This window comes from Elgaria multicarinata, chromosome 4 (assembly GCF_023053635.1).
Source record: "Elgaria multicarinata webbii isolate HBS135686 ecotype San Diego chromosome 4, rElgMul1.1.pri, whole genome shotgun sequence".
NCBI classification, from domain to species: Eukaryota; Metazoa; Chordata; class Lepidosauria; order Squamata; family Anguidae; genus Elgaria; species Elgaria multicarinata.
The window spans coordinates 37,405,503-37,433,147 of record NC_086174.1 but is presented as its reverse complement, the minus strand read 5'-3'; the positions used below and the strand labels follow the sequence as shown (position 1 = coordinate 37,433,147).

Below are 27,645 nucleotides of genomic sequence, written 5' to 3'. Positions count from 1 at the left end.
ATGCTTGCTGCAGTTGTAATTTATGCCTCATCTCTCTCTCTCTCTCTCTCTCTCTCTCTCTCTCTCTCTCTCTCTCTCTCTCTCTCTCTCTCTCAATATAAGGTGTGTGCTATTGGGAAGCTGAGGGCATCTGCCTCCATCTGTGCTCTTCAAGTGGTGGTGGTGGGGAAGATAAATTTGCAAAAGGGAAGGAGGGGGAGGAGAGGCGTGGAATAGCAAAGAGGCAGTCTAGAGGGTTGCTTCTTAGCTCACCAATAGTAAACTTAATGGGAGAGTGGAGAGAGAGAGAGAGGAGTGTAAGCAAACCTGAACAAACATTGAGCTTCTCGGCTGGCTGGGATGTTTCAAAGCTCAGAAAATGAATAACCCTAATCTTCAAGGTGGCCACATCTCAGATTCGTCTGACCTCAGGAAACCTCCAGTGAAGAAAAGTACTGCAGGCTCCCACAAGAGCCATCGCTCCAGGGTTTCCTTACATTCTTCCAGTTCCCTCGCTTGCATCTCCTTTGTCCTGCTGTGCCAATTTGGGGTACTCCTGGGACACCCCCAGTGCCTCGATTATGGCCCGCCTTTCCAGCCGCCTTTCCACCTGGAGTTTTGCTCTGCCTACGAGACGTTTGGCTGTTGTGACCAGGACAAGGACAATACTATCGCAGCCAAGTACTGGGAGATCATGGATTATATTGATCCCCACGCCTACAAATTGTGCGGAAGATACATCAAAGATATCTTGTGCCAGGTAAGGCAGGGGTAGCTAGTGGCCTAGCCCTCATTAGGCACCATTGTTATGGGCTTGATTGTAAACTTCTCTGGTCCTTGTGAGAATTAGGGAGAGACAGAAATATCATAAAACGAAATGAGTGAATTTTGCATCTGAGGTTATGGAGGGGTGGGGAAACCCAGCAGGAATATCTTCTGAAAGGATAATGTGATGTTATTTCCTGGGGATAATTCATTTATTAGTTCCATATATCTGCACAGCATATAGATATCAAGATGCTGTGATGGTGCTCCAAGCTGTATAATCATAGTAATTCATCAATGAAAAATAGTTTTAAGCCTCTGTGATTCAGTGGATGGAATTTTGGATTTCGTTAAGTGGGAAACTCAACTTCACCTCCTTGTTCTCATATGAAGCCTGAACAGGAGGGTTGGGGATGTGTAAACCTCCAGATGTTGGACTGCAATTCTCATCATCCCAATCCAGCACTGTCAATGGTAAAGGATGATGGGAGTTGCAGTCCAACAACATCTGGAGGACCACATGTTCCTCATCCCTGTTGGAGAGAGAGGTGGTTGTTTGCTTCCCCCCCCCCCAGGGATTTGAAGGCAGCTTGAAAGACAGATCACTACTTGTGGGTTGTAGCTCATGCTACTTTAGTCACTGGTTAACAGGTTCTGTAGGGTTTGTTCAAATCAGTTTGGAAACCTGTGAAACCTATTTGAACAGTGGCATCAGTGTGACAAAAGAAATACTGAAAACTTTCTCGAGCCCCTTTATAACTCTCTTAACAAACTGCTGTCTTTCTCCTGTGTAATTGGTGAAGCCTCCTTGGGCGAGTCACTGTCTGTCCACCACCTAAGCCTGCCTCGCAAGTTTGTCGTGAGGCTCCGTGGGAACTGTGATGTATTCTGCACCCTGAAATGTGTCACAACCACAATACCTAGTGATAATCTAGCCAAAATAAAGGAGCGTTGTACTCTGTTGCTAGAGAGGTGCCGAAACTCACTGTTTTGTGTCTGGGAGGAGAGCAAAAGATGATGGGTTCTTCTTTAGCTTGCTTTGCAAATGCAGACTGACTGGCCATTCAGCAGCTTATGCAGGACTGGGTAAAGTCAGCCTGCGGATCTCGGTGTTTTGATTCCCAGATGCCATGAAGGATGTGTTTAGATTGTGCTCCTGCCTAGTGCCCTGCGAAAGTTGCGGTTCTGAAAGCCGGCTGAGATCAAACCGCTGGCCTTCATACCTCTGGAACAGCCTCCCTCTCTCCCGTCCCAGCTGATCTATTGCCTCCCTCTGTACTCTCTATCTAGCTGAGGGTGCCCATCTGGTGGGAGGGAGCAGCCAGGGCAGTGTGCCCAAAGAACAATGGGCTGAGGGGGCAGCAGCCCCTCCTGGCCTCCTGCCTGTCCGCTGATTTATGGGCAAAAGGGGGTTCCCTTCTAGCGTTAGTGAGGCAGGCTGCGATTCACCATCTGCCAGCATAAAGCAGCCAAAAAACACACCAGGCAAACACTGAATAGTCTTCCAGCTTCGCCTCTTTAGTCCTACTATATTATCTCTGCATACTGAATATGTCCTCTTTAACAGGGGTTGGGTTGGGTGGGTGGACACTGCAAAGATTGTGAGGTAAAAATGAAACTGCTTTCCAGAAAATAATTCTACAGCCACAGAAACCGAACATTCTGAAACAACAAAGAGCCTTGTGGTACCTTTAAGACCAACACATTTATTCTGGCATAAGCTTATGTATACTGTAGCCCACTTTATCAGATGTCCACAAATAGCTTATTCTAGAATATATATATTTTTTCATTTTAAAGGTGAATTATGCATGTTTTGGAGAATTTGGAGGAGACGTTTTTCTCCTTCTTTCATAACACTTGAACCCAGAGTCATCCCATGAAGCTTATTGGTGGGAGATCCAGGACAAATAAAAGGAAGTACTATTTCACACAGCGCATAGTTAAATGATGGAACTCACTACTGCAAGATGTAGTGATGGCCACCAATTTGGATGGCTTTAAAAGGGGGTTGGATAAATTCCTGGAGGAGAGCCCTGATGGCTATGTGCTACCTCCAATATCAAAGGCAGTGTAATACACCATAGATTTATGGTGTAGCCTATGTACACTAGTTGCTGGGAAACATGGTATGGAGAATGTGGATAGGGAGACCTTTTTCTCCCTCTCTGAAAATACTAGAACCCAAAGGGGTCATCCCATGAAGCTGATTGGTGGGAGATCCAGGACAAAAAAAAGGAAGGACTTCTTCACACAGCACATAGTTAAATTATGGAACTCACTACCACAAGATGTAGTGATGGCCACCCACTTGGATGGCTTTAAAAGGGGGTTGGATAAATTCCTGCAGGCAAAGGCAATCAATGGCTACTATCCTTGATGGTTGTGTGCTATCTCTAGTATTCAAGGCAGTCAGCCTGTGTGCACCAGTTGCAGGGGAACATGGGTGGGAGGGTGCTGTTGCACCATGTCCTTCTTTGTTGGTCCCTGGCTGATGGCTGTTCGGCCACTGTGTGAACAGAATGCTGGACTAGATGGACTCTTGGTCTGATCCAGCATGGCTCTTCTTATGTTCTTATGCCTGGGAGTTGTAGGACTTTTTTCGGTCTAAACATGCATAAGATTGTGCCCTAAAGAAGCAATCCAATGTCCTCTAGACAGCATCTGGGGGGACATAGGATTGTTCAGATTCTGAGATCAGAGACTGGGGTCCAAGTTTGTAGCAGGGAACTGCATTCCCCTCATAGCTGGTGTGGAGAAAACTTCGCTGGCTGCTTCTTTGTGCTTGGTAAACATAATGTGCTGATGGGGGAAAGGGGGTGTTCCTGGGGGCAGGGAGGAGGGGAGGCCAGGTTACGCTTTTTCCTATCACCACCTCCGCCTCCTTCCCTCCCCAGAGCCTCCGCTAGATGGGTGAAATTGCCCATCTAGACAGTGAAGCACAAGAGGTGCCAGGCGCCTCACACTCTGCACTGGATACATGTTCAGAGGCTTTCATGTATCCAGGTCACAACTAGAGATGTAAAATTTCCAGAAATTTTGAAGCCATGGAAAAAACCCTGTTTTTTTCTGGTGGGTTTGGGGGGAAACGGAAATGTTTGGAAAAATTGAAATAATGCAATATTAGCACTTTTTACAGATTGAAAGTCACTTTGTTACTTTAGGAACATAAAATGTAATTATGTCCAAGTTGGTTTGGCATAAAGTTATTCCATTTGGTATATTAAAAGTACAGTGTATTCAAACAATTATTACAAATTGAATTTACTTTTTTAAATTTTTACTTTTTTTGGGTAACAAACGGAGCGACAAGCTTCTGAACTGTTAGAACACCTAAAGTGTAAGGAACCTCTTTGGTTTTGCCAGTTTATGAGGAGCAGGCAAAAAACAATTAAAAACAACAACAGAAGAAGAAGAAGAAGAAGAAGAAGAAGAAGAAGAAGACAACATTAGTAACAAAGAATATTATTTATGTCTCCACTAGGCCTTCACAGTGTCAAGCAGACATAAAGCACCCATTCCCATAAAAAGAACTGAGGGAAAAAAGGGGGGAGAATCAAGATTCAATGAATATGCATGAAATTTAATAAGACTCATTTCCTGAGCTATAGCTATCACTATCAGTTTCAGTCTCTGTTTCAGTGGCAGTGCCCCCTAGAGGCAGAAATGCATCTTGCTCTTGAATTTGAGAGTTGTAGACTCAGTTTGCAACCTAGGACTTGCTTGTCCTTGGTGCACAGAAATTGTAATAATCTGATACTGTACAAAGTTTTTAGAAATCATTTGGAGAAGTAAATATCTGAACACCTTGTCTTAAACATTTTATTCATCATGCCAAAATAAAACATCCCATAATCCATTTTCCTTCATTTTTTTCAATTTTTTGGAAAAAAACGGTTTCCCCCATATGTTTCCAATTTTTTTCTGGGCCTTTACGTCTCTAGTTGCAACCCATAAGATTGCACTTCAAATCTTTGAAACAAAAAGTGCTTCATTAATGACAAATAATACTAATGATAAATAATCTAGTAGGGCATTTTAAAAATGCTTCATAAATGCATAATAAAAATAGAGTTCTTGTACATTCTGTCAACCAATTAAAGAACAAGCTTCTTAATCAGTCAACTCAAGTAACTCAAAATAAGACATCCCATAGCATCAAAATCTCAATATAGGCGCCTTGTTATGTATTGAATATAAGATAGCATCTGATTTAATAAACAAAACTGCCATTTGTCATTAGAAAGAAAAACAGCCATTCATATGTTTTCACTATCCACTAATAGAGTAACAGAGCAGAACCCCCAAAAGTCTTTAAAAACTCTGATTTGATGCCTGTACTTTGCAGTCTCATTAGCTGATCAATAGTGGGGAGAACAGTTGGGTGGGAGTGAAGTGTTGGATGATCTTGGGGGTGGGTGGGTTTCCCCCTCCCCACCAAATGCCCAGTGGATCTCGTAGGGACCTCAAGACTTCATTTTTCATCTGCCCTCTGAGATAGAGGTTGGGACAATTAGCAGTGCACCCACTCATTTGCAGCCTCCCAACTGATGAGCCATCCTTTCCTTGCAAGGCAGCTTAATCCTAGCAAGGTGATGTCGACCTTAAGGAATGTCATCATGACCTCAGGCATTTTTAGCCACAATGAACGTTGCCAGCATTCTTGGATACAGAGACAATGCAGCAGTTCGGTCTTCAGGAGACACTGCAGGATCCAAAGGAAATGGTGGGGTGGGGTGGGGGAACAATATTTTTCATCAAAGGATACATTTTGTTGAACTGCACTAATGTATTTAGTACATTTGCAAAAACTAAAGCTCAAGGTACAGCTGTAGAGCAATATATGTAAAAGATAAAAGCTCGAACCTACAATATAAAAGTACAACTAGGAAAAAACCTAGCAGGAAGACTGAGATTTAAAATGTTGGTTTAAAACAGCAGAGCTAAAAGACTAGAATGCTAAAATGCTGGGAAAATAAAAAGGTCTTCCAAAGATGTGCGATGAAGGTGCCAGGCGAATCTCTCTAGGGAGCTCGTTCCAGAGCTTGGATGCCACAGCAGAAAAGGCCCTCTTCCTAGCAACCACTTGGAAGTCGCATCCTGAGCTCTGAGGAGTTAACGTATTTCTCATTTTCAAAAGAAATGCATGTTCTCCCATGCTTAATACCTGTACGATGAAGTTCTGGCTTAAAAAAACTTGGAAGGCCTGGACTAAACCATTCTCTTGGGCTCTACACCAGTATAAACCATGCCTTTGTCCAGTGGTGCAGCCACAGCTGGACCCTGGGGCCAACATCCAGCCCTCCCCCCAATGTCCACCCAGAGAATGTCAGGTGATGGAGTCAGCATCAGAACCTGCATGGGCATTTCAGGACCCACCTGGGCTGGCACTGCTCACCACAATATCCTTTCTTTCTTATTTTCAAAAAGATTTCATAATTGGGGCTGGGAGGCTGGGTGGGCATGTACATGGTTATATACTCATTGTAGTTTTTTTTTTTTAACTTTAAGTATGTATTATCCTTTCCTCTATTTTTTAAACAATGAAACAGTGCTTATTCCAAATATGTTTACCAGCAAGGTAGTAAGTAAGGTTAAAATCTCAAACTGCACAAGCTCAGAGTATTTCTTTTCTTTAAAATCAGGTTTTGCTTTTCTCTAATGTATCGGGAACGTAAAGGCTGTGGCATTGGAGGGGTGGCAGGTTTTGAATTACTTATCTTTTCTCTCAGGGTAACTGGAGCTTAGTGGGAGGGCATTTGCTTTGCTGGATTCAGTCCCTGGCATCTCCAGTTAAAAAGACTGGGACCAGATCTACATCAAGCAGGATACAACACTTTGAAAACGGTTTGAAAACTGTATATGGACTGTGCCCTGGGCCCCAAAGGTTGACACTACTGTTATAAACTTTTTTAAAGCAGTAGTGTAGATCCTGCGCTGGTAGCAGTGGATGGGAAAGAACCCCCGCCCCCCAGTGCTGAAAATTCCAGAAACCTGGGATAAATACCAGGCTTGATGGACAAGTAGATTGACCTGGTATAAGACAATTTCCTATATAACCTACTTTACAGGGTTGTTGTTATAAAGATAAAAGGTGGCGAGTGGGGAGACAATAACAGCTATGCATGCTGGCCTGAGTCCTTTGTAGGAAGGACAGGATAAAAATATGTAAATAATAGGGTGCTTCCCCACATCATCTTGTCCTGTTAGGAAACGAGCTGCTGAAAGCACAGGAGTCCTGTTAGAAAAAAAGGTGGCAGTCCTAATGCCAATATTCTCTCCTGCCCTCCTTCTCCCCCTCCCTCTCTCTCTCTCTGGCCATGGCTAGAATGGGCCTATATCCGAGGATCATCCCTGTGCATCCAAATGACACACGGGATCCCGGGAGCAGGCAGGGACGACCCCTCCATTTGCCTGGGATAATCCTTAGGTCCAGCTAAGGCCTCTCTCTCTCCCTCTCTCTCTCTCTCCTCTCACACACTACCCTCTCCATAATACTCTTCTCCTGTCTTCTTATGACACAGCATTCCACTTCAATTTCCTGCAAAGGTGAACATGACCTTTTGGATGTGATAAGGGGCTAAGCAAGAGGCTTTGTTTTGCTAATAATTCTGCATAGTGAGGCTTTTAAAAGAGCCTTAGGATGGGTGCACGTGTGTGCACACACACACTTTAAGGCCATTATTCCACAGCAGAGGTTCCAGCATGGCTTTACTCCTCTTTTTAAAGCCTTCCTAGGATAATGGTGATTTCTCTCTGATCCTTTCTCTTGGCACTATTGTACATCAGCTCAACTCCTGACGTTTTAATGTGTGGTGACTAATGTTTTCCAAGCAATCCATAATTCCCCACAGTATCTTGTCAGTTTCCTTAGGCCCTAACATAAAACACATGTACATTGCGCTGGATCCAGACAGTCTTAGTCATGCTTAGAGTAGACATATTACAATAAATGCATCTTCAGGAAACTATGGCTAACTTAAATAAGGGTGCAATCCTATGCATATTTAGACAGAAAAAAGTCTTAGAGCTCCCAGCATGCCCCAGCCAGACATGTGGGCTGTGGCTTACTGGGTGTTGTTGGACTTTTTTCATAGGATTGCAACCTAAGGCTACATTCAGCGCCTTGTTTTCCCTGCATGTTAGCTGAGCAGCGGGAAGTTTAGGATAATCTTTACAGGGTCAGATTACTTAACACCGCAGAGCATTACCCACTCAAGGACATAAGAAGAGCCATGCTGGATCAGAGCAAGGGTCTACTTAACCTAGTGTTGTGTTTACACAGTGGCTAACCAGATGCCCATGGGATGTCCACAAGTCCTCTTCTTGATCATCCCACAGTGCAGGACATGGAATAATGGGCTCAAGTTACAGGAAGCCAGATTCCGGCTGGACATCAGGAAAAACTTCCTGACTATTAGAACAGTACGACAATGGAACCAGTTACCTAGGGAGGTTGTGGGCTCTGCCACACTAGAGGCCTTCAAGAGGCAGCTGGTTAGCCACCTGTCAGGGATGCTTTAAGGTGGATTCCTGCACTGAGCAGGGGGTTGGACTCGATGGCCTTATAGGCCCCTTCCAACTGTACTATTCTATGATTCTAAGTAAGACATGAGCATAACAGCACCCTCTCACTCATGTTTCCTAGCCACACTGATACTGGAGATAATATAATCATCATACCTAGCAACCAGTGACAACCTTACCCTCCATAGCACATTAACCTAGGAAACAGCTTTATACTGGGCCAAACTATTGTCCATCTGGCTTGGTATTGTCACATCTGATTGGCAGCAGCCCTTTGGGGTTCCAGGTAGAAGTCTTTCACATTTCTTGTTGCCTGAGATTCTTTTAACTGGGAACTGAATCAGGGACGGTTTGCATGCAAAGCATGTTCTCTACCACTGAGCAAAGATACTTGAGGGGTCTTTGCGATGATCTGTTTATGATTAGATTACTGTAATGCACTCTATTTGGGTTGCCCTCGCACCTGGTTCAGAAGCTGTGATTAGAGCAGAATACAGGCCCAAGGTGCCCAGTCAGGCACACAGCTATGTACCTGCTACATCTGTGTTGGAAGGATGGCATTGGCTGCCTACTGAGCCATGTTCAAGGTTCTGTGGTTGACATACAAAGCCCTAAATGATTTGGGACTCGGGTACCGGCTGGCAGACAGCCTCCCCCTATATACACCCAGCTGACCTTTAAGATCTTCAGAGAAGCCCTTACTAGCAATTGCATGACCAGAGGAATGTCACCACTTAACATCTCGAAAGTCAGCCTTCTCAGTAGTGGTGCCCATCCTTGGGAAAACTCTCCCCTGCACAGTTTGGGAGTCAGAAAATGTGGCTTGCTTTAAATGGCTCCTGAAAACCTACTTGTTTATATATAAGGTTTCTCTGGCTTGTAACTGATTTATATTGATTAACTATTACATTTATATCCCACCTTTCCTTTTAGGAGCCCAAAGTAGCCAGCATTACCATCTTCTTCTCCATTTTAGCCTCACAACAACCCTGTGATGTAGGTTAGGTTGAGAGTCAGTGACTGGCCCAAAGTCACCCAGAGAGCTTCCATGGCCGAGTGGAGCCTAGAACCCGGCTCTCCTGAGTCCCAGTCTAACACTCTAACTACTGCACCCCACTGGGTCTTTATGTATACATTACATCTATCTTATCATGACACTGCTCCATTTTATTGTTTCTTTTCACTGATTTTTGAAGAGTATTTTTCTTTATTGTTGTACTTGTAACTGCTTAATGTGTTGTTTAACATTGTTTTTTTAAAAAAATATTTTTGCATGAGAATCACTTACAGATTTTATTCTATTTAGTGGTATGCAAGTATTATAAACAAATAAATGAGCAGATATTGCAGTGGTAGAACAAGGCAGGATCAGTTCCACATCGCAGCATGAGCTGAGCTGAGCGAATGCTTTTAACCCTTTCACAGGAATGCTCCCCCTATGCAGCTCACCTCTATGATGCCGAGAACCCCCAGACGCCACTCCGTAACCTGCCCGGCCTTTGCTCTGACTACTGCTCGGAGTTCCACCTCTACTGCCGCTCCGCCATCACGCTACTGACGGACGACAAGCACATCCATGAATGCTGCGAGAGGAACAAGACTCGCTTCTGCCACCTCCTCAACATCCAGGATGAGGACTATTGCTTCCCCGACGTGCTGAAAAACACGGATCTGAACCGTAACCTGGGCTCCGTGGTGGCGGATAAGAAAGGCTGCCTGCAGCTGTGCCTGCGAGAGGTGGCGAATGGGCTGAGGAACCCGGTGCTGATGGTGCACGCCAATGACAACACCCATCGCATGTTCGTGGCTGAGCAGGTGGGCGTCATCTGGATCTATCTTCCAGACGGGAGTCGACTGGAAGAGCCTTTCCTAGATATGAAGAACTTGGTGCTGGCCACCCCCTGGATTGGGGATGAGAGAGGTTTCCTTGGGATGGCTTTCCACCCCAAGTACAAAGACAATGGGAAATTCTACATTTATTACTCCTACCAGGACAAGAAAAAGGTGGAGAAAATCAGGATCAGTGAACTCATGGTCTCTTCATCGGATCTCAACAAGGCTAATGCAACCACGGAAAGGTAACAGTCCCCCACCCCAAGCTTACTTCTTCAGTTGGATATCTTTCCTGCTTTATCCCAAGGATTTGTAATAATAATAATAATAATAATAATAATAATAATAATAATAATAATAATTTCTTACCCCCACGCTCCCTCTGGATTGAGGCGGGGAACAACACCAAATACAAAACACTATAAAATACATAAAACTGATTAAAAGCATATAAAACTAATACATTATTAAAAGGCATCTTAAAATTCAACTGGGTAGGCCTGCTGGAAGAGATCAGTCTTTATGGCTTTCTTAAATTCAGGAAGACTGTGAAGTTGGTGAATCTCTCCCAGCAGGCCATTCCACAGTCCTCTGGGTAACAGTTGTCAGCCTAGTTTTTGCTGAGTAGAGTAAATTCTTCCAAGAGGACCTGAGTGTGCGGAGCAGATTGTATGGGAGAAGGCGATCCCACAGGTAATTTGGACCCAAACCATGTAGGGCTTTAAAGGTAATAACCAACACGTTATACTTTGCTCAAAAACTAATTGGCAGCCAGTGAAGTGATTTTAAAGTTGGTGTAATATGTTCCCCCCTAGGTGTACCGGTGCCTAACCTGGCCGCCATATTTTGAACTAGTTGAAATTTCTGGACTAGGCATAAAGGTAGCCCTATGTAGAGCACATTGCAGAAGTCAAGCCTCTTTAGGTCCTCCAACTCTAGGAACGGGCGCAGCTGGCGTATCAGCTAAAGCTGATAGTAGGCACTTCTGGCTGTTGCATGTATCTGAGCTGTCATTTGGAGCAACGGATCCAGGAGCACCCCCAAGCTGCGAGGGGGAGTGTAACCCCATCCAGAAATGGTTGACAGACTACTTACTGGCCTTTGACAGTAAGCACCACTGTTTTGTCTGGATTCAACCTCAGTTTGTTTTTCCTCATCCAGCCCATTACCACCTCCAAGCATTCATTCAGAGGAGACACACTATCCTTAGCTGACACTGTTGTCGAAGGCATAGAGAATTATGCATCTTCCAATTTTCTCCTCATAACAACCCTGTGAGAGAGATTAGGCTGAAATATAGTAACCAAGGCCATGTTTCCTCTGCACCAAAACAAATCCAACTCAGGCACCAAGAAAGACTGAATTCAGTGATTTGTATAAATCCTGGAAATACACGCGCTTTCTTTTCCCTGCTCCTGAAAAAGGGACAATGTTAAAGAGATATGCATGTCTGGGTTGGCTAAGCACTGGTGTCCATAGCCACAGAATGGGATTTGCTTAGGGATTTATTATATTTAGTGATTTATTAGTATCACAAATCATGATAATCATCATCATCCCTGACCATTGACCATCCTAGCTGGGGCTAATGGGAGTTGAAATCCAGCATGTATGGAGGGAGCAGGTGGAGGAAAACTGCTGTAGAGCAAAACTCAACTTGTCATCCACCAGACCACAACGCCTCCTAAGGAAGGGGCTTCTTGTGATCCTGTTATGCATATTCCTCCAACCATATCCAACTACTGCCACTTTAAGATGTGCCAGGAAGAATCCAGATCTAATAATTAGTAAGAAAATGTTTTGTGATGGATATAGATAGATAAAGTGATTTTATTTATTTATTTATCCAAGGAACCCATTTATCCAAGGAACCGAAGGCGGCGTACATAATCCTCCTCTCTGTTTTATATCCTCACAACAACAACCTTGTTAGGTAGGTTGGGCTGAGAGTCTGTGACTGGCCCAAAGTCACCCAGTGAGCTTCCATGGCTGAGCGGGGACTAAACCTGGATCTCCCAATTCCCAGTCCAACACTCACTACACCACACTGGTTTTGGCTTTGCATTAACTGATGGATGCGGATGATGAATTCTTGTTGTTTTCTATTCTGTCTGCCAAATATGAGCTATGGCAATTGCAGCATTTGTTAGTATCTTGGTTTAGTCTGGCCACTTTTACAGCATCAGAGTCTCCATCATTATTAGAAGCACTTAATTGAAGCTGGTCAGGCAAAGTGACCCACAATCCATGTCTATAAATATGAATAAATATGATATACAGAGTTTAAGCAGGAATGGAATATATGAATAAATATGATATACAGAGTTTAAGCAGGAATGGAATAGAGAATTGGATTGTCCTGTTCTGCCTAATCAATGGATCACCACTTTGACTTCTATATCTGTCACATCTATGAATCTTAGCCTGCGTCTTAGTCAACAAAAATGTTTGTTTTGGGTCTTGGACACCACAACTTCTCTTTAATTAAAGGATTGTGTAATTCAGCTAATTGCTGGGGGTGCAATGCAGCTAATGCTTCTTTTAAACATATGTTTTGGCAATGTCCAGTAGTTGCTTCTTTTGGGGAAGAGGTTATTATATAGATAAAGTTTGGATGGGAACAGCCTTTAATATGCACTGAAGTCCATACATGCTCTTTCAAATTACTTACCTGCTTCATGAAAATTAATGGATGGTCAGCGTAAATGGACTCTCCCTGTCCCTTTGACAGCTAAAAGACTGTCAGTACAACATTGGAAGGATAAACACTCATCTTCTTTAATGCAATGGATTGAGGAACTTACAACGCTTTCAACATTTGAATGGGTGGCATATAGACACCACCTTCAAATGAATACTTATTTAAATATCTGGTCTGATTTTGTTGAAGCCTATGAATAATTGCTAGAAAGTTGTATTTTCATGTTTAATCTGTATTCATTGGCATGGATTTATACAAATTCATGTATGTATATTTTAAAAAAACTCCCCAAAATAAAATAAAAAGTAAATAAGGTGTGCTAAGAAGCAGGTAGAAGTTCCCTGCAAAATAGGAATGGCCTGACATATAAGAACTTTATGTGGATAGAATAGCAATAATGCTATTCTATCCAATAGTTGTGCTGATTTGCTCTATGATGTTTAAGCTATCAGGACAATGGCCCATACATAGAAGAACTATTATGCAGAAGTGCTATGCCAGTGATTGCCCATGCAGTCCACAACAATGCCAGCTCCAGGTTTTGGAGAGTCCTTGGGCAAAACACCCTCAATGGCCTCCCCTTTTTCAGTGAGTTGACTTTCTCACTGCTACTGTCACCAGCTGCTATTGCTCCTCATTCTCTTCCTTATCATGCCACCACTTGCTTCCTTGCCAGGCAGAGAGCCAATGAGCATGCAGGTAGCAGCATCTCCTGCTCCACTTCACTCCACCGCCATTGTCTGGTGGGCCAGAGCAAGAGGCAGGTGAACAAGGAGGTTTCAATGATGAAGAGGAGTAGTAGGTCTGGCGGCTCTTGTCTGCTGGGGTTGTGGGGCCTTGGCAGGTGCCCAACCATGCCGGCGCTGGCATGACATGTTGACAGACATGATGTCCTGACCCAGCTTATCTCCAAGCTGGAGTGCCAATTATGCATTAAAGGCATGATTATCCAGCTGCCAGATTTCAGCAGAAGGATGGAATTAGCAAAGGAATGTTAAGGCCTTTTTTTGCTTAGTCTAGGGAAAAGTAAACATCAAGCATTATGCAGATAAGATGTTCTGCTTGATGATTGAATAAGTAATTTGTTTTTGAACCCAGTTAAAGCCTTGAATCCTATCCAATGGATGCAACTGTGTTTTCCTTTTCTTTTCCATGTATTTCTCAATTTTATTTACTCCCCCTGCTTCAGGAACCTCTTAGAGATTGAAGAACCAGCTGCAAATCATAATGGCGGACAGCTCCTCTTTGGCCTGGATGGCTACATGTACCTGTTTACAGGGGATGGAGGGAAAGCTGGCGACCCGTTCGGTAAATTTGGGAATGCTCAGAACAAGTAAGTCAGACAATGAGCAAATCTACCTCTCGTTCTATTTAAACATGAATTTATTATATATAAGAGACAGCTGGGTTTGTCGTAAAAAGCAAATTATATGCTTTTTCTGGCTATCTCAATTCAAGATTATCTTTTTTAAAAATCTCTTTATTGGTTTTTGAAAAATCCATATTTAAACTGCCAATCAATAGAAACGTGGGCTAAGCATCTTTTAAATACATGCTGACACATTATAATTGATGTATTGGTAATAACTTACTATGGGCACTATTCAGTGCTGACAGTCTGCCACCACTGAACATGTTGCGCTAATGTAAATAATGGTAACCCAGGGCGCTAGCGCAACCCTGGAAACTTACTGAAATTAGTGCTTCTGGAAAGGGACACGTCAGGACAGCTCCCTTCCTTGAGCTCTGCTGACATGTCCCATTCCGGAAGCGCTAATTTGGGCTATTATCTGGTAGCGCTAGCAAGCGCTAGCTCCCTGTTGCACTAGCATGCATTTCCACTAGCATTGCGGCAGTATTTGGATACTGCCCCAAATGAATACGTTAGGGCTACTGACTCCAGCATGTCATGCCTTTTAGAAACTGTACAGATGAAAATGTGTGAGCGCTCACAAAAGTAAGCCAAACAATCAGCACGTCCCCCTCTCATTCTGCTTATACATGCATTTTTTACATATAAGAGACACCTGGGTTTTCTTTAACAGCTCCATAGTTTTAGGGACATAGAAAGGCATGCATGTACACAAGCGCCAAGGCAGTTGCTTTAAAGGTCTATGTTTTAGTATTGTTTTTGTAAGTGCTGTTTTTTTTTTTTTAATCCTGGCTAATACCACTGTTCTGTTTTGAACTCGTCCATTGTTATGTATCTTTTTAAAACATTGGTTATGTGTTGCTAGGTGGCTTTCAGAGGCTTTGGCCTAATAAAGTGGGATAAACATTTGGCCTCAGGTGGGAAATATGGGGTCAGGGGTGGCAGCATCTCCCCATCCCCAATTTCCTCTGACCCTCCTAAGCTAGCATGCCGCTGCAGTGGAGGAAACTGCACTATCGCCAGTGTTGAAGTAAGATCCCACCACCAGTCTGGTCTGATTCTTTGCCTGAGGCAAAGGACAAGAAGGCAGCCCTTCCCATTCTATGTACAAAGGCTGACTGGACTGGCAAATGATTCCATCTTAATGCTGGTGATAAGACAAGCATCCTCCACTGTACTTGAAGGGAGAAGCCTAACTTAGGAGGCACAGAGCTGATCCCATGGCTTACAGCTCTCTCCTCCAGCACCTTGCTGCCATCTCACAGCATCTGCCACCTGAGGCGACTGCTTCACTCTGCCTAATGGTAGGGCTGGCCCTGAATTATGCATGGTATGGATGTGGGCCACCATCTTGACTTTCACCTCAAACAGCAAACTGCCTTGAACCTGCCCTGGCAATGATACATGCATCGCTGAAGCCAGTTTTAAACAAACAAACAAACCATGAACTATTTTTAACCTCTTCTAACATTTTCTGTGTCTTCTGTTTCTTTGTCCCTGCCATTAATCATTGTCTTATGCCTTGATTTCCTCTCAGGAGTAGTTTATTAGGAAAGGTTTTGCGGATAGATGTGGACGGACGAAGCCCCGACGGGAAGCCTTACCGCATCCCCCCTGACAATCCTTTTTCCTCTGACCCTAAAGCTCTCCCAGAAGTGTATGCCTATGGGGTGAGGAACATGTGGCGCTGTTCTGTGGACAGAGGCGACCCACTCACTCGCAAGGGAAGGGGAAGAATATTCTGTGGTGACGTCGGCCAGAACAAGTTTGAAGAAGTGGATATCATTGTTAAAGGCGGGAACTATGGTTGGCGAGCTAAGGAAGGCTTTGAGTGCTATGACATCAAGCTGTGCCAAAATTCCTCCTTAGGTAAGGAAGTGGCCTGTCATTTTTAGTAGATTCCTGGAAAGTCCTCTTATTTGTATATTACTATGTCGCAGCTATATCCTTCAGTCAATTGCTTAGTCAATTATTACACTGCAGCTATATTCTTTAGTCAATTACTATATTGCAGCTATATTCTTTAGTCAATTGCTTAGTCAATCAATCAATCTTTATTTACAGTCAACAGACCACCGTTACAGCATATAAGTACACAGACATTAATAAAAATACATGATGGTAAAAAGAAAGGATACAAAATCTGTAAACATTTTGCAGCTATATCCTTCAGTAAATTGCTTAGTCAATTACTCTGCTGCAGCTATATCCTTCAGTAAATTGCTTAGTCAATTACTCTGCTGCAGCTATATCCTTTTACATTTGTGTGAAAAATGGGGATTTAATAAAGACTTCATTATGTTCCTTTTTAGATAACCAAACAGTTTTGATGGAGTAGACTCTATTTTCTCTGTTTCAACAGATGATATTCTTCCAATATTTGCCTACGGACACTCTGTGGGAAAATCCGTCACCGGAGGATATGTGTATAGAGGGTGTGAGTCTCCAAACCTCAATGGCCTTTACATTTTTGGTGATTTTATGAATGGGTAAGGAAGAAACTCATTTCCATTCATATTTAATTACACTATGTAAGGTTCCTATATGCTGTCTTGAAAAAATATTGATATTTATTCACCTTGAATGAGTGTCCCAGGCAATAGGCTTAATAGTTAGCTGCCAAAAGCAGTGCTACTATTTCAGACCATTTTCAGCCCCAAATCATGCATTTTGAGACACTTCTTAATTTTTTTTATCATATGTTTGTAGAGTAGTGCAGCTGCTGGTGTGACTCATCTTAAATTGGTTATAAGCTAGAAGTGCAGGGATGAACCACTTGTGGCCCTCCAGATGTTTTGGCCTCCAACTCCCAGGATCCCTTATCATTAGCTATGCTGGCTAAGGCTGATGGGAATCATAGGTCAAAACATCTGGAGTGTCACATGTTCACTCCTGTAGTAGTGGGTTCCAACCAATGGAGCATTGGTTGGAAGGAAGGTTTTTATACTATGTCTGGTGCAATTTTCAGGTTTTTAATATTTGTAAACCACCCAGAAAGCTTTGACTATTGGGTTGTATAGAAATGTAACAAATGAAATGGAAAAATCTATATATACCCTGGTTCAAGCTCATTTCTGCTCGAAAGAAAAGTTTAACTTGAATTAAAGGACAGGGATCTAGTTCCCTCTCTCCCATGTAGGGATGTCCCAGCAAAACGTTTCTAAGATTAAGCTATAGTAGAACTGTGAAACAATAAAACATGTGGCTTTGCTTTTCCATCCAGTCGCCTGATGGCTTTGCAGGAAGATGAGAGATCAAATAAATGGAAGAAACAAGACATTTGCATTGGTAGCACCAAAGCCTGCGCTTTCCCAGGGCTGATCAGCTCTTACAACAAATTCATCATTTCCTTTGCGGAGGATGAAGCAGGTAGCGCTTGTTGCTGCATCTCTTTGCCTCGGAAACAGTTTTTTAAAATTTCAGTTGGTGAATGAAGTCAAATACAGGGAACGTATCCAGCTTTTGGTCAACAGCCACAACCATGTTTCACAGTACAGAGAGTATAGAGAGACAGTGTATGGATTTGCCCAGTTCCTAACAGTGCTTGGGTGGGTTCCAGCCCTGATCCAGCAACAATAACCTGTGATTATTGTACAAATGAAATTGGGTGAGTTGTGTTGTGATTGTTAATCATGTCATCCATGTCACATGTAATTAGGCCCTGGGTCAGGGCTGGCCCTACAACTAGGCCAAGTGAGATGGTCACTTCAGGCAGCTGACTTTGGGTGACATGGAAGGTCAGCAAATCGTTAGCTATTATTTTGAAATTTCAGAAAATACTCTATTTCCTCTACCACCACCCTCTACATGCAGTCATCTAAGCAATCAGTAATTATAATAAATCAAGGCAGAAAAATACAGAATACATTATTCACATGAACCAGATATACTACTGGCAGAGTGTTATGAAATTGAGTGTTACCAACATACTTAATAAAGTGATACAAATCCATAGCGAATGTATCATGTTTCCTACTTCCTTTTGCCAGTTGTAACTTGTTCGTTAATTTTTCTGATAAGGCAATCTTCCAAGACCAAGTCCACCAGGCATTATTGTTGTATTTTTACTGCCAGGCTGGCGGACAGCCGCCTCAGGGATTTTCTGCCAATTGCTGCTGGCAGTTTAGTCTGACAGTGCTGCTTGTGAACCCTTCTGAAACGAAAACCCTCCCAGCAGAACTTAGTCTATTATTGAAAGGGGGCTCAGGGAAGGGCCGGCCCAAGATATTTCGCTTTCTGAGGTGGAGCAGCAATTGGCAGAAAATCCCACAGGCCTCCATCACACCTGTGGGCAGCAGGCTAGTTTAGGGATGCAGGAAAGGCTGTGTGTCACGCCCAGCCCTGTCCTCTAAGAGGGAGGAATGGGCAGGAGCTCAGGACAAATGCCTGGGTTGGGGACGGGGTGGGGGCGCTTCTACTGCTGCATCAGCTGCCTAAGGTATTTGCCACAGGGGTCAGCCCTATCATGGCCACTAGCTTAGATGGCTTGAAAAAGAAATTAAACAAAATCATGGGAGTTGTAAATATCAGTGAACCTTCCCATTCACAGGCAGTATACACAGTTGCGGGGAACCAATAATGCCTTCATGCCCTGCTCGTGGACTTCCCAGAGACTTCTGGTTAGCCACTGTGGGATATAGGAGTCCAGACTACATGCACCACTGGTCTGATCCAGCAGGGCTCTTAATGTGTTCCTAATGGATCAGGCCTGCTCAGCTTTCACGCAATTGAGCCAAATGCAGCATATCATATACAATGTCCTACCACAGGCTCCAAATCTCCTGTTTTTGTGCCTGCCTGGAACTGCAGAAACGAGGGAATGGTAGAGAAATAGTTAGGTACCTGGCAAGTTACTTTACATGGCTGTATTCCGCTCGGTGGGTCACAATTTGCGCTGTCTTGAATTATAAAGAGACAGTGCAACATACCAGCCGTTGATTCATTTTGTGCAGTTTTGTCTGAAACTATTCATGTTCCTGGCTTCCTGCTCTCCATCTCTTGTCCCCAGGTGAGCTCTATTTTATGGCCACATCTTACCCCAGTGCGTATGCCCCACATGGCGCTCTCTACAAATTTGTGGATCCTGCAAGGTTGGTACTTTTTCACATCCTAGAATGTCCTTGTTTTGCTGAGTTACTTTAGAAACAACAACACACCATCAATTTCTTCATGGGCGTCAGTAACAGCAAGAACACCCCATTCACACGACCTGATTTCAGCTTTACACGTGAAACTGGCTAGAATATGTTTTGGGGAACTTGCAGTTGCTTACACTGGTGTGTTTATTCACTGAACCTCATGCTGCACTTGCAGACTGGGCAGGCCACATGGTGCTTTCCAGAAGTTTGGAACTACAATTGTGATAAGTCTCAGCCAGCATGGCCAATGAACAGGGATTATGGGAGTCATAGTCCAAAACATCTGGAGGGGCGCCAGCTTGCCTGTCCCATTTAAATGCAATTGGGTTCCAATTAAATTGGCAGGCGCTGGCTAGCTTAAAGGGATGTGTAGATGAGGCTTTCCAAAAAGGATAGAGAAACCAGGGCCAGACTATTTATTGGGCTTCTCCACACGAGCAAAATAAAGCACGCTCATGACAGGCCACTCCTGGAAGTTCCCACATCCTTTTGACGACATCGGCATCAGCAAGGACGTCTCTCACAGTCCCCCCTTTATTCCGTTATAAAATAGATCAAAGAAAAGCTGGAACAAACCCTAATGGCACAAAATCCGCACTGTGTAAAGCTGGGGTTGTGCTAGGAACTTGCTGAGGAAGGATTTTGTGTGGCTGCAATCTAGGGAGAAGAGGGTAAAATGCCCCCCTGCAACAAAGGGAGGCAGATCTCATCCCTCACCCCACTCAGAGCATCCTTCTAAGTTCCATGGGGCTTACTCCCAAGTAAATGTGCTGAAGGTCTTATGTCTACTCAGAAGTAAGTCCTGGCTTTCTTGGGGGCTGCAAGGAAACAGTACTGCAGACTTCTCCTCCCGTCTTTTGCACACATGTCAGGGAGGGAGGCAGGCACTCCCTCCATTCAAACATTTAAAGGAACCCTGGGAAAGGCAGGATCTTCTGCCTTGTCACCCCTCTCCTCTCATGTAATGCAGCCCATTACAAATGTGCCAAGAACCAGGAAGCACAACAGCCCTGGGTAAACAATGTGATTTGCCTTAGTGTACAGATGCTCATTATAGTCATTCCAAGAAAGTTTTTCCCTGGCTTTAAACAAAGAAACACAAACAAAACAGTCATGGGTTAGAGTCCTCACAGGAGGAGAAGAGGCAGGATGTAAATATGATTTTTTTTAGATTTTTATTTTTTAAATAGGAGTTTCAAGTTCAGCAGAGAACCAATGGGAGCATCTATTTCACCCTTCCTTTGCTTGCTATTTGTTCACCCAAAAAGCTTTCCCCCTCAGTTCATTTTCTCCCCAAGGGAGAAAAGATGCAGCAGCCTTATATCGTTTCCCCTGCAGCTGTGAATACAGCCTTCTTATTTTTGAAGGGAGGGTGGATATTTTCAAGAAGCCAACAGCCAGCAAGGCAGGAGGGAGCCCCTTTGTACCAACCCTCCACTCAACCTGGAAGCCACCAGCAGCTGCATTGCATTAAACCCAAACCAAAAAATGGCTGTTAGGAAAAGCAATCCCAGAACTGCACGGTACATGTAAGAACAGTTGAAAATAAAGCGGCCATGGAACTGAAAACATTTAGTCATTTGTAAGGACAGGCCACGATACAATCTTGTATTGTGAATAAATACATAATAAATGAATAAATAATAAATGTATTAAATAATAAATCTGAATAAGCCACAACAAAGTCATAGGAAGCTGTTACGGTCCATCTAGTCCCATGTTGTCAAATAGGGTGACCATATGGGAAGGCGGACAGGGTTCCTGCATCTTTATGTAGATGGAGGATTAGGTTATACTTCAAGTATAACCTAATGGGATCAGAGCTGGCGGTGACCGAACAAGGAAGAGATCTTGGGGTTGTGGCAGACAGCTCGATGTAAATGTCCACCCAGTGTGCGGCTGCTGTAAAGAAGGCAAACTCCATGTTATGTTAGGCATTATAAAGAAGAAATTGAGAATAAAACTGCCAGTATCATACTGCCTTTATACAAATCTATGGTGCGACAGTTCTGGTCACCACACCTAAAAAAGGATATTATAGAGCTGGAAAAAGTGTAGAAAAGGGCAACTAAAATGATTAAGTGGCTGGAGCATCTCCCCTATGAGGGAAGGTTACATCAATTGTTTAGCTTGGAAAAAAGGAGGCTAAGGGGAGACATGATAGAGGTGTACAAAATTATGCATGGTGTGGAGAATGTGGATAGGGAGAGATTTTTCTCCCTCTCTCAAAACGCTAAAACCCAATGAGGTCATCCCATGAAGCTGATTGGTGGGAGGTTTAGGACCAATAAAAGGAAGTGCTTCTTTACACAGCGCATAGTTAAATTATGGAACTCACTACCGCAAGATATAGTGATGGCCACCAATTTGGATGGCTTTAAAAGGGGGTTGGATAAATTCCTGGAGGCAAAGGCTATCAATGGCTACTAGTCCTGATGGTTGTGTGCTACCTCCAGTATTCGAGGCAGTAAGCCTGTGTGCACCAGTTGCTGGGGAATATGGGTGGGAGGGTGCACCATGTCCTGCTTTGCATCATGTCCTGCTTTGTTGGTCGCTGCTTGACAACTGGTTGGCCTCTATGCAAACAGAGTGCTGGACTAGATGGACCTTTGGTCTGATCAAACATGGCTCTTATGTTCTGATGTTCTTAAAGCTGCAGGAGCCCTTCCCTCTTTTGTATCTGGTCAAGAACAGCAAAGCGTTTTGTCTCTGATTGTGGAGGGGGCACAGAGCTGAGCAGCCCTTGATAGCCTCCTCCTTCAGGAATGTGTCCAATCCCCTTTTAAAGCCCAAGTGGTGGTGGGCAGTGGGGGGAGCAGTGAGGGAAGCCTGCCCATTCCCCCCAAACAACTGAAGCCGACCTTGGCCAGTGTTCAGTTTGTTGCTATGCAGATTTCATGCCTATGTTGAGCTGTCATCAGTGAAGGCTGGTGGCTCTGTTGTCAGTGGGGCTGTGAATCCGCTCCAGGTTTCAGTCAGAACTCTTCACAGCTTGGATAGCTCCTTCAGAGTGCAGATGAGTTCTGACTGAAACCTGGAGTGGATTCACCGCTTCACTGGCATTGGAGCTATCAGCCTCCAGTGTCTCTCCTCTTCCATTAAGTCTGTTTTCTCGCAGACTGTACAGCAGCCTTCCCCAGCCTAGTGCTCTGTTGATGCATTGGACTACTGGTCCCATCATCCCCAGCCAGCATGGCTCTGCTGGCTGGGGGAGATGGAAGCTGTACCTCAACACACCTGAAAGGCACCAGGTTGGGAAGGGCTGCTGTGGGGAATTCTGGGCCCAAGGAAAGCTGGCTTGCAGGGCACCCTGGGGCATCTGCCGCAGAGAAGGCAGACAAAAATGCATCTTTGTACTTCTTTTAGTTTGTATTTATTTTGCAGCTGAGACCAACCATAGAATTCGGCTGAAATTCAGGAACCAGTCTAGCACAAACATGAAAGCTGTTGACAGAAGTTAAAAAGTCAGTGCTTCCAAGGAATAGCAGGGCACATTAATAACAACATCAACAACCAATAGTCTCCAGTTCTCTAGCTCCTTTTACCAAAGGATATCCAAAAGACTAAGGCATTAATTTAAGCATTACTTACCCCACCCCAAGTAAAGAAGCACTGATCTCATCTTCCAGAGAAACCAAGTCCTCTCTGAAGTTATATAGCAGGGGTGAGCAACCTGTTTTCTGGCAACAGCCGCATTCACTTATGGGTAATCTGTTGGGCGGTGCATGCTGGCAGTGGGCGGGGCTGAAGCCAATGATGGGCAAGGTCAGATCAACCCCCTTCTCTCTCTCTTTCTTCCTGCCACCCCTTCTCTCTCTGTTCCTGTAGCCCTCTTCTTTCTCTCTCTGTTCCTGCAATCTCTCTCTCTTCCTGCCACCCACCCCCTCTCTCTTTCTTCCTGCAGCCCTCTTCTGTCTCTCTGGTCCTTCAATCTCTCTCTCTTCCAGCCACCCCCTTCTCTCTCTTTTTCTCCCACATTCCTTTCTCTTCCTCCCCACTGAGCAGTCTTCTGCAAAAAGGGTAGCTCCCTCTTGCCAGAGGTCTGAACTTTCAGAAAGCGTTGAAAATCAGGTCATGAGCCACGCAAGGCCCTAGGGCCACAGGTTGACCACCCTTGGTAGATAGGGCTGTATTTGTACCAGAGCCAGCATCGAAGGTTGGCATGACCGGGCACCTGCCATGGCCCTTGGCTTATCATGGGGCTCCTCCTCTTCAGCATTGCAAGCTGTTTGTTCACCCACCTTTTGCTCTGGCCCAGAAGGAGGGAGCAAGCAAGCAAACAGCAGTGGTGAGAATGAGTATTGGTAGCTGCCAATACCTGCTTGCTCACTGGCTTTCTGATTGGGAAGCAATTAATTTAGCAGAACAATGGAAACACCCCAAAGCAGCTATATGACATGTAAATCTCATTTATGGGACATATGAATCTGTAACCGAATCCATTTCAAGTACAAATTACTTTCTATTTGTTCAAAGGAAATACTTTGCATTTTCACCTCTATCTGAAATTCACTTCTGCATGTGGAAATAAACCAATGCAAGAATTCCCAGTCAGCATGGCCAGTGAAGGGAGTTGCAGTCCATCACATCTGGAGTGCATCAGGTTGGGGAAGGCTGGAATAGAATATAGCTCCAAAGATAGATACAAGATTACCCCCCCACACACACACCTCACCCCCAGCCCTGTAGGCGCATGACTTAATAGAAAGACTGATGCAGCCCATCTGCCTCTAGGGAAAGGGAAAAAAAAAACCCCAAACAAAATCTGCTTAGATGTTCACATATAGTTTGTGTGACCGAATCTATTTTTTAGGAGAGCTCCACCAGGGAAATGTAAGCAGAAGCCTGTTCCAGTGAAAACAAAGAGTAAGAGAATCCCATTTACTCCGCTTGCAAGTAAGTCAATAAGGGTTTTATTCTGTTTTTCGTTGGGCTGTGTAGTAGAAATATTACTATACCCTGAAAGAAAGGATCTGTTGATGGATGCACCAATTTCAAAGCCAAAGGACTAGGAGTGCTTCCAGATGAGACTTTTTAACACAGCCTTGCCTCGCCTCATTCAAGGCATTTTATGAGGGAGTCCAGACCTCATTGTCTTCCAGTGGGAAACCTCCCATGGGCTTTTATACATGAGGCATTTCTTCTTCATAGCCTCTACGCACCATACATATGAGTGCTGTGCCTGTGCAGCGCCTCAGCCGGGGAAGCTTCTATAGCTGATGCATTTTGGCGGGAACCCTTTCCCCATCGTCCCAGAGCGCATGTCCCTAGTGGGTTCCTGCCTATTCCCTCAGTTCTCTTTCGATCCCCATTGCCTGTGCCTCGTAGGGAGCTCCTCTCATCTTTCGCTCTGTTTAGCGTCTTTTTGATGAAAAAAGCAGAGGTTTCATTCTTTCTTTCCCTCTTCTATCATCACTTTTTCTTCTTCTTTCTAATTATTTTTTAATTTTGTTTATTTTCGGTGATTTCTGTAGGGTGACCATATGAAAAGAAGAACAAGGCTCCTGTATCTTTAACAGTTGCATAGAAAAGGGAATTTCCTCAGGTGTCATGTGGCACCTGGTGAAATTCTCCCTTCATCACAACAGTTAAAGCTACAGGAGCTATACTAGAGTGACCAGATTTAAAAGAGGGCAGGGCACCTGCAGCTTTAACCGTTGTGATGAAGAGGAAATTTCACCAGGTGCTGCATATATACAAATGACGCCTGCTGAAATTCCCTTTTCAATACAACTGTTAAAGATACAGGAGCCCTGTCCCCCTTTTCATATGGTCACCCTAGATTTCTGTGAACGCCCTCAGAGACCTATGGCCCTCCGGGCGCCTTTTCGTAAGTGCACCTGTTGTGATGCAAAACTGCCATCCTCAGACAAGCATTCTGTCTGCATGTTCTGCCTCCGAGACGGGCATGTTATCAAGGCTTGCTCTCGTTGTCAAGGTTTCTCGAAGCAAACAAGAAAAAAATCGGTCTGATTGGCTGAAAGCTGCACTTTGCTGACATCTTTATATTTATTTATTTATTATATTTATTTGTATCCCGCCTTTTGCCCAATACTGGGCCTCAAGGCGGAATTACAAAGTTTAAAACATACGTTTTAAAACATAGGAAAAGAAATGTTTTTTTTAAAAATCTTTAGGGTTCCTTAGATGACATCATGGCCCTCAAGTTTCTTTCATGTGTCTAAAAGAGCACTTTTGGTGAGGTTTTTTTAGAGCAGGGAAAATGCAGCATTTAACTGCTTTTTTCACGTGTGTATTTGCGATATTCCACTTTACCACAGCGCCACCTATAGGTTGTGCAGCTGAAAAGCAGAAATGGAAATGCCCCTTATGTAGTGCTCAGATCTCAAGTCTGCAAAGAAACTGAAAATAGTTACCACAGATTAACAGCTGATTAACAGCCTCATGTAGAAACACTCCATGTTCTCCCACCGCTTTTTCCTTCTTTTTCCTTGCCGCAGAAAATCTGTTAAGTAAGGAAAGTTGGAATTGCTGCACAATGCCTTCTGATTGTAAGCACTCACAGCCCTCCATCTGGAAGCACCTTGGGTAAACACTATATTAAATAAACAAATGTTTGTTTAGATCAATACCCTACTGTATCCTGAAGATTCAGGGCATATTATACAAACAAACCTCCCCACACCAGAACAGAATAAAAGTTATTACAAACCATGGAATGTTTTGCTGACTTAACCATGAGCCCAAAGGCCAATCCAAAGAAGTAGGCCTTGTAATGCTTTTCAAAAGTGTTCAGGCATGCATTCGGTGAATCTAGAGTAGCAGTAGGCAAGTCCCCCCCCCCCCCGGCAAATGAGCACCTTTGGCAATTGGAGAAACTTTCCTGGGCATCACCACAAAATGGCCACCATGAGTCACAAACCTGTGCAAAAATCTGAGTACAAGACAGAGGTGGGGTCTGAGCCCCAGCAACACACTAATCAACTCCTTTGAAGCCATTGCAACAGGGAACAATAAATTGTTGCTAGGAAAATTCATCCTCCCCCACACCCAGTTACTGCGAGGATTGCAGCTAGGCTCAGGGGGAATAGGGAATTCAGAGTGAGTGGCAGATGGCATTAGCATCCCTGCTAATAAAAAAAAAAGCCAGCGTGGCATCGGTCCATGTGTGGATGTCTGGCAGATTAGACACCTCCAGTTGGAAGGTGAGCTCTGTGCTCCACGCCAATATCTGTCCTAAATATCTGTCTATTTCAACATAGGAATGGTGATCTCTTAAAATGTATTTTCACAGAGACCGTCCTTGACCAGCTCAATGAAGTTCTTACAGCCCGATCCCCACAAAGAGCCGTCAACTCTACATCTCACAAAGGCTCCGCTAAACAGAAGCCACCGAAGCCTACAAGGTCTGGCAAAAAGCAGCAGATGGCAGAAGCCCGGAGATCCAAGGCAAAGCCGGACAGACCAAAGCATAAGGTGAAGATGCCGCAGGCGTCAAAGGCGGCGACAGCCCCGCCGAAGAGGAAAGGCTCCCAGCTAACCAGAGCAGAAAAGAAAGTTCCACGGGTAGCAAAACCGAGGCCAGCGACTCAGGGGAGATCACAGAAGAAGAGGAGAAAGAAGAGAAAGAGGGGCAGCATATGAAGTGTAGTTTGAATTTCCAATAAGCATCAAAGAATCAAGCAGTGTGGATGCAGGTGGGGTGGCCGGGCAACGCATTTTGCTTCCATTTTGCTGTTAGTTAAGAGAGTCAGGCCAGTTGGTAGTTTTCATGCACAGGAAATATTCCACTCTGGCGTAAGCAGCTGCTGAGCCACTGTGATGGGTACAATACATACATTTAATTAGCAACTTAACTGCCCCAGATGGTCTCCAGGTTGTTGCTTTGCACGCGTCTTACTCTGAGGACCATTTAATCAGTTTAAGTCGACAATCTGGTGCCCAGTTATTGCAGCAGTGCGGTGCTAGTGACTCCAGCGAGGCTACAGTTGTGTAAAGTGGTGGTTGATTTGCACCCTCTTTGGGAATTCTCGTCCTTGCTGACTTCCATGGCAAAAAAGCATCACCGAATATACATCGAGGTCTAGTTGAAGTGTTTTGCGGCGTAAAACATTGGCGTACCTCAGTCTGAGCAAAGAAAGTTGGGGGTGGCTGAGCAACTAAGACGTTTTGGCTGTACCCCCAAAGGCTAAATAGTCTCCTAAATAAATAGGAGGTTTGCATTTTAACACCAGGGAGCAGCTTTTTATATTTTTATGATACTAATGAGGCAGTTGGATTTATTTATCAGCCGTAATATAATTCTAAGGGAGTTCTAAGGGAGTTATCTTTTCTCTCTCTCTTCATTCAATTAAAAACGTAGAAAAAAA

At 44.1% G+C, this 27,645-nt stretch overlaps 1 protein-coding gene across 1 annotated transcript; it reads left to right on the top strand.

Moving 5' to 3' along the window:
- Positions 1 to 358: 358 nt before the first annotated feature.
- HHIPL2 (HHIP like 2) lies at positions 359 to 26,920 on the top strand. The gene is made up of 9 exons (XM_063125588.1): positions 359 to 739; positions 9,697 to 10,349; positions 13,995 to 14,138; positions 15,715 to 16,046; positions 16,540 to 16,666; positions 17,401 to 17,546; positions 19,186 to 19,267; positions 24,129 to 24,211; positions 26,571 to 26,920. The coding sequence occupies exons 1-9, from the start codon at positions 359 to 361 to the stop codon at positions 26,918 to 26,920; spliced, it is 2,298 nt and encodes a 765-aa protein (XP_062981658.1).
- The last annotated feature ends 725 nt before the right edge of the window (positions 26,921 to 27,645 follow it).

Excerpts from the sequence above, each read along its gene's own strand:
- HHIPL2 (XM_063125588.1), top strand. The coding sequence starts at position 359 with ATGAATAACCCTAATCTTCAAGGTGGCCACATCTCAGATTCGTCTGAC. Across the intron at positions 14,139-15,714 it reads TTTGGGAATGCTCAGAACAA|GAGTAGTTTATTAGGAAAGG; the intron begins GTAAGTCAGACA and ends ATTTCCTCTCAG. Across the intron at positions 19,268-24,128 it reads AAATTTGTGGATCCTGCAAG|GAGAGCTCCACCAGGGAAAT; the intron begins GTTGGTACTTTT and ends TCTATTTTTTAG.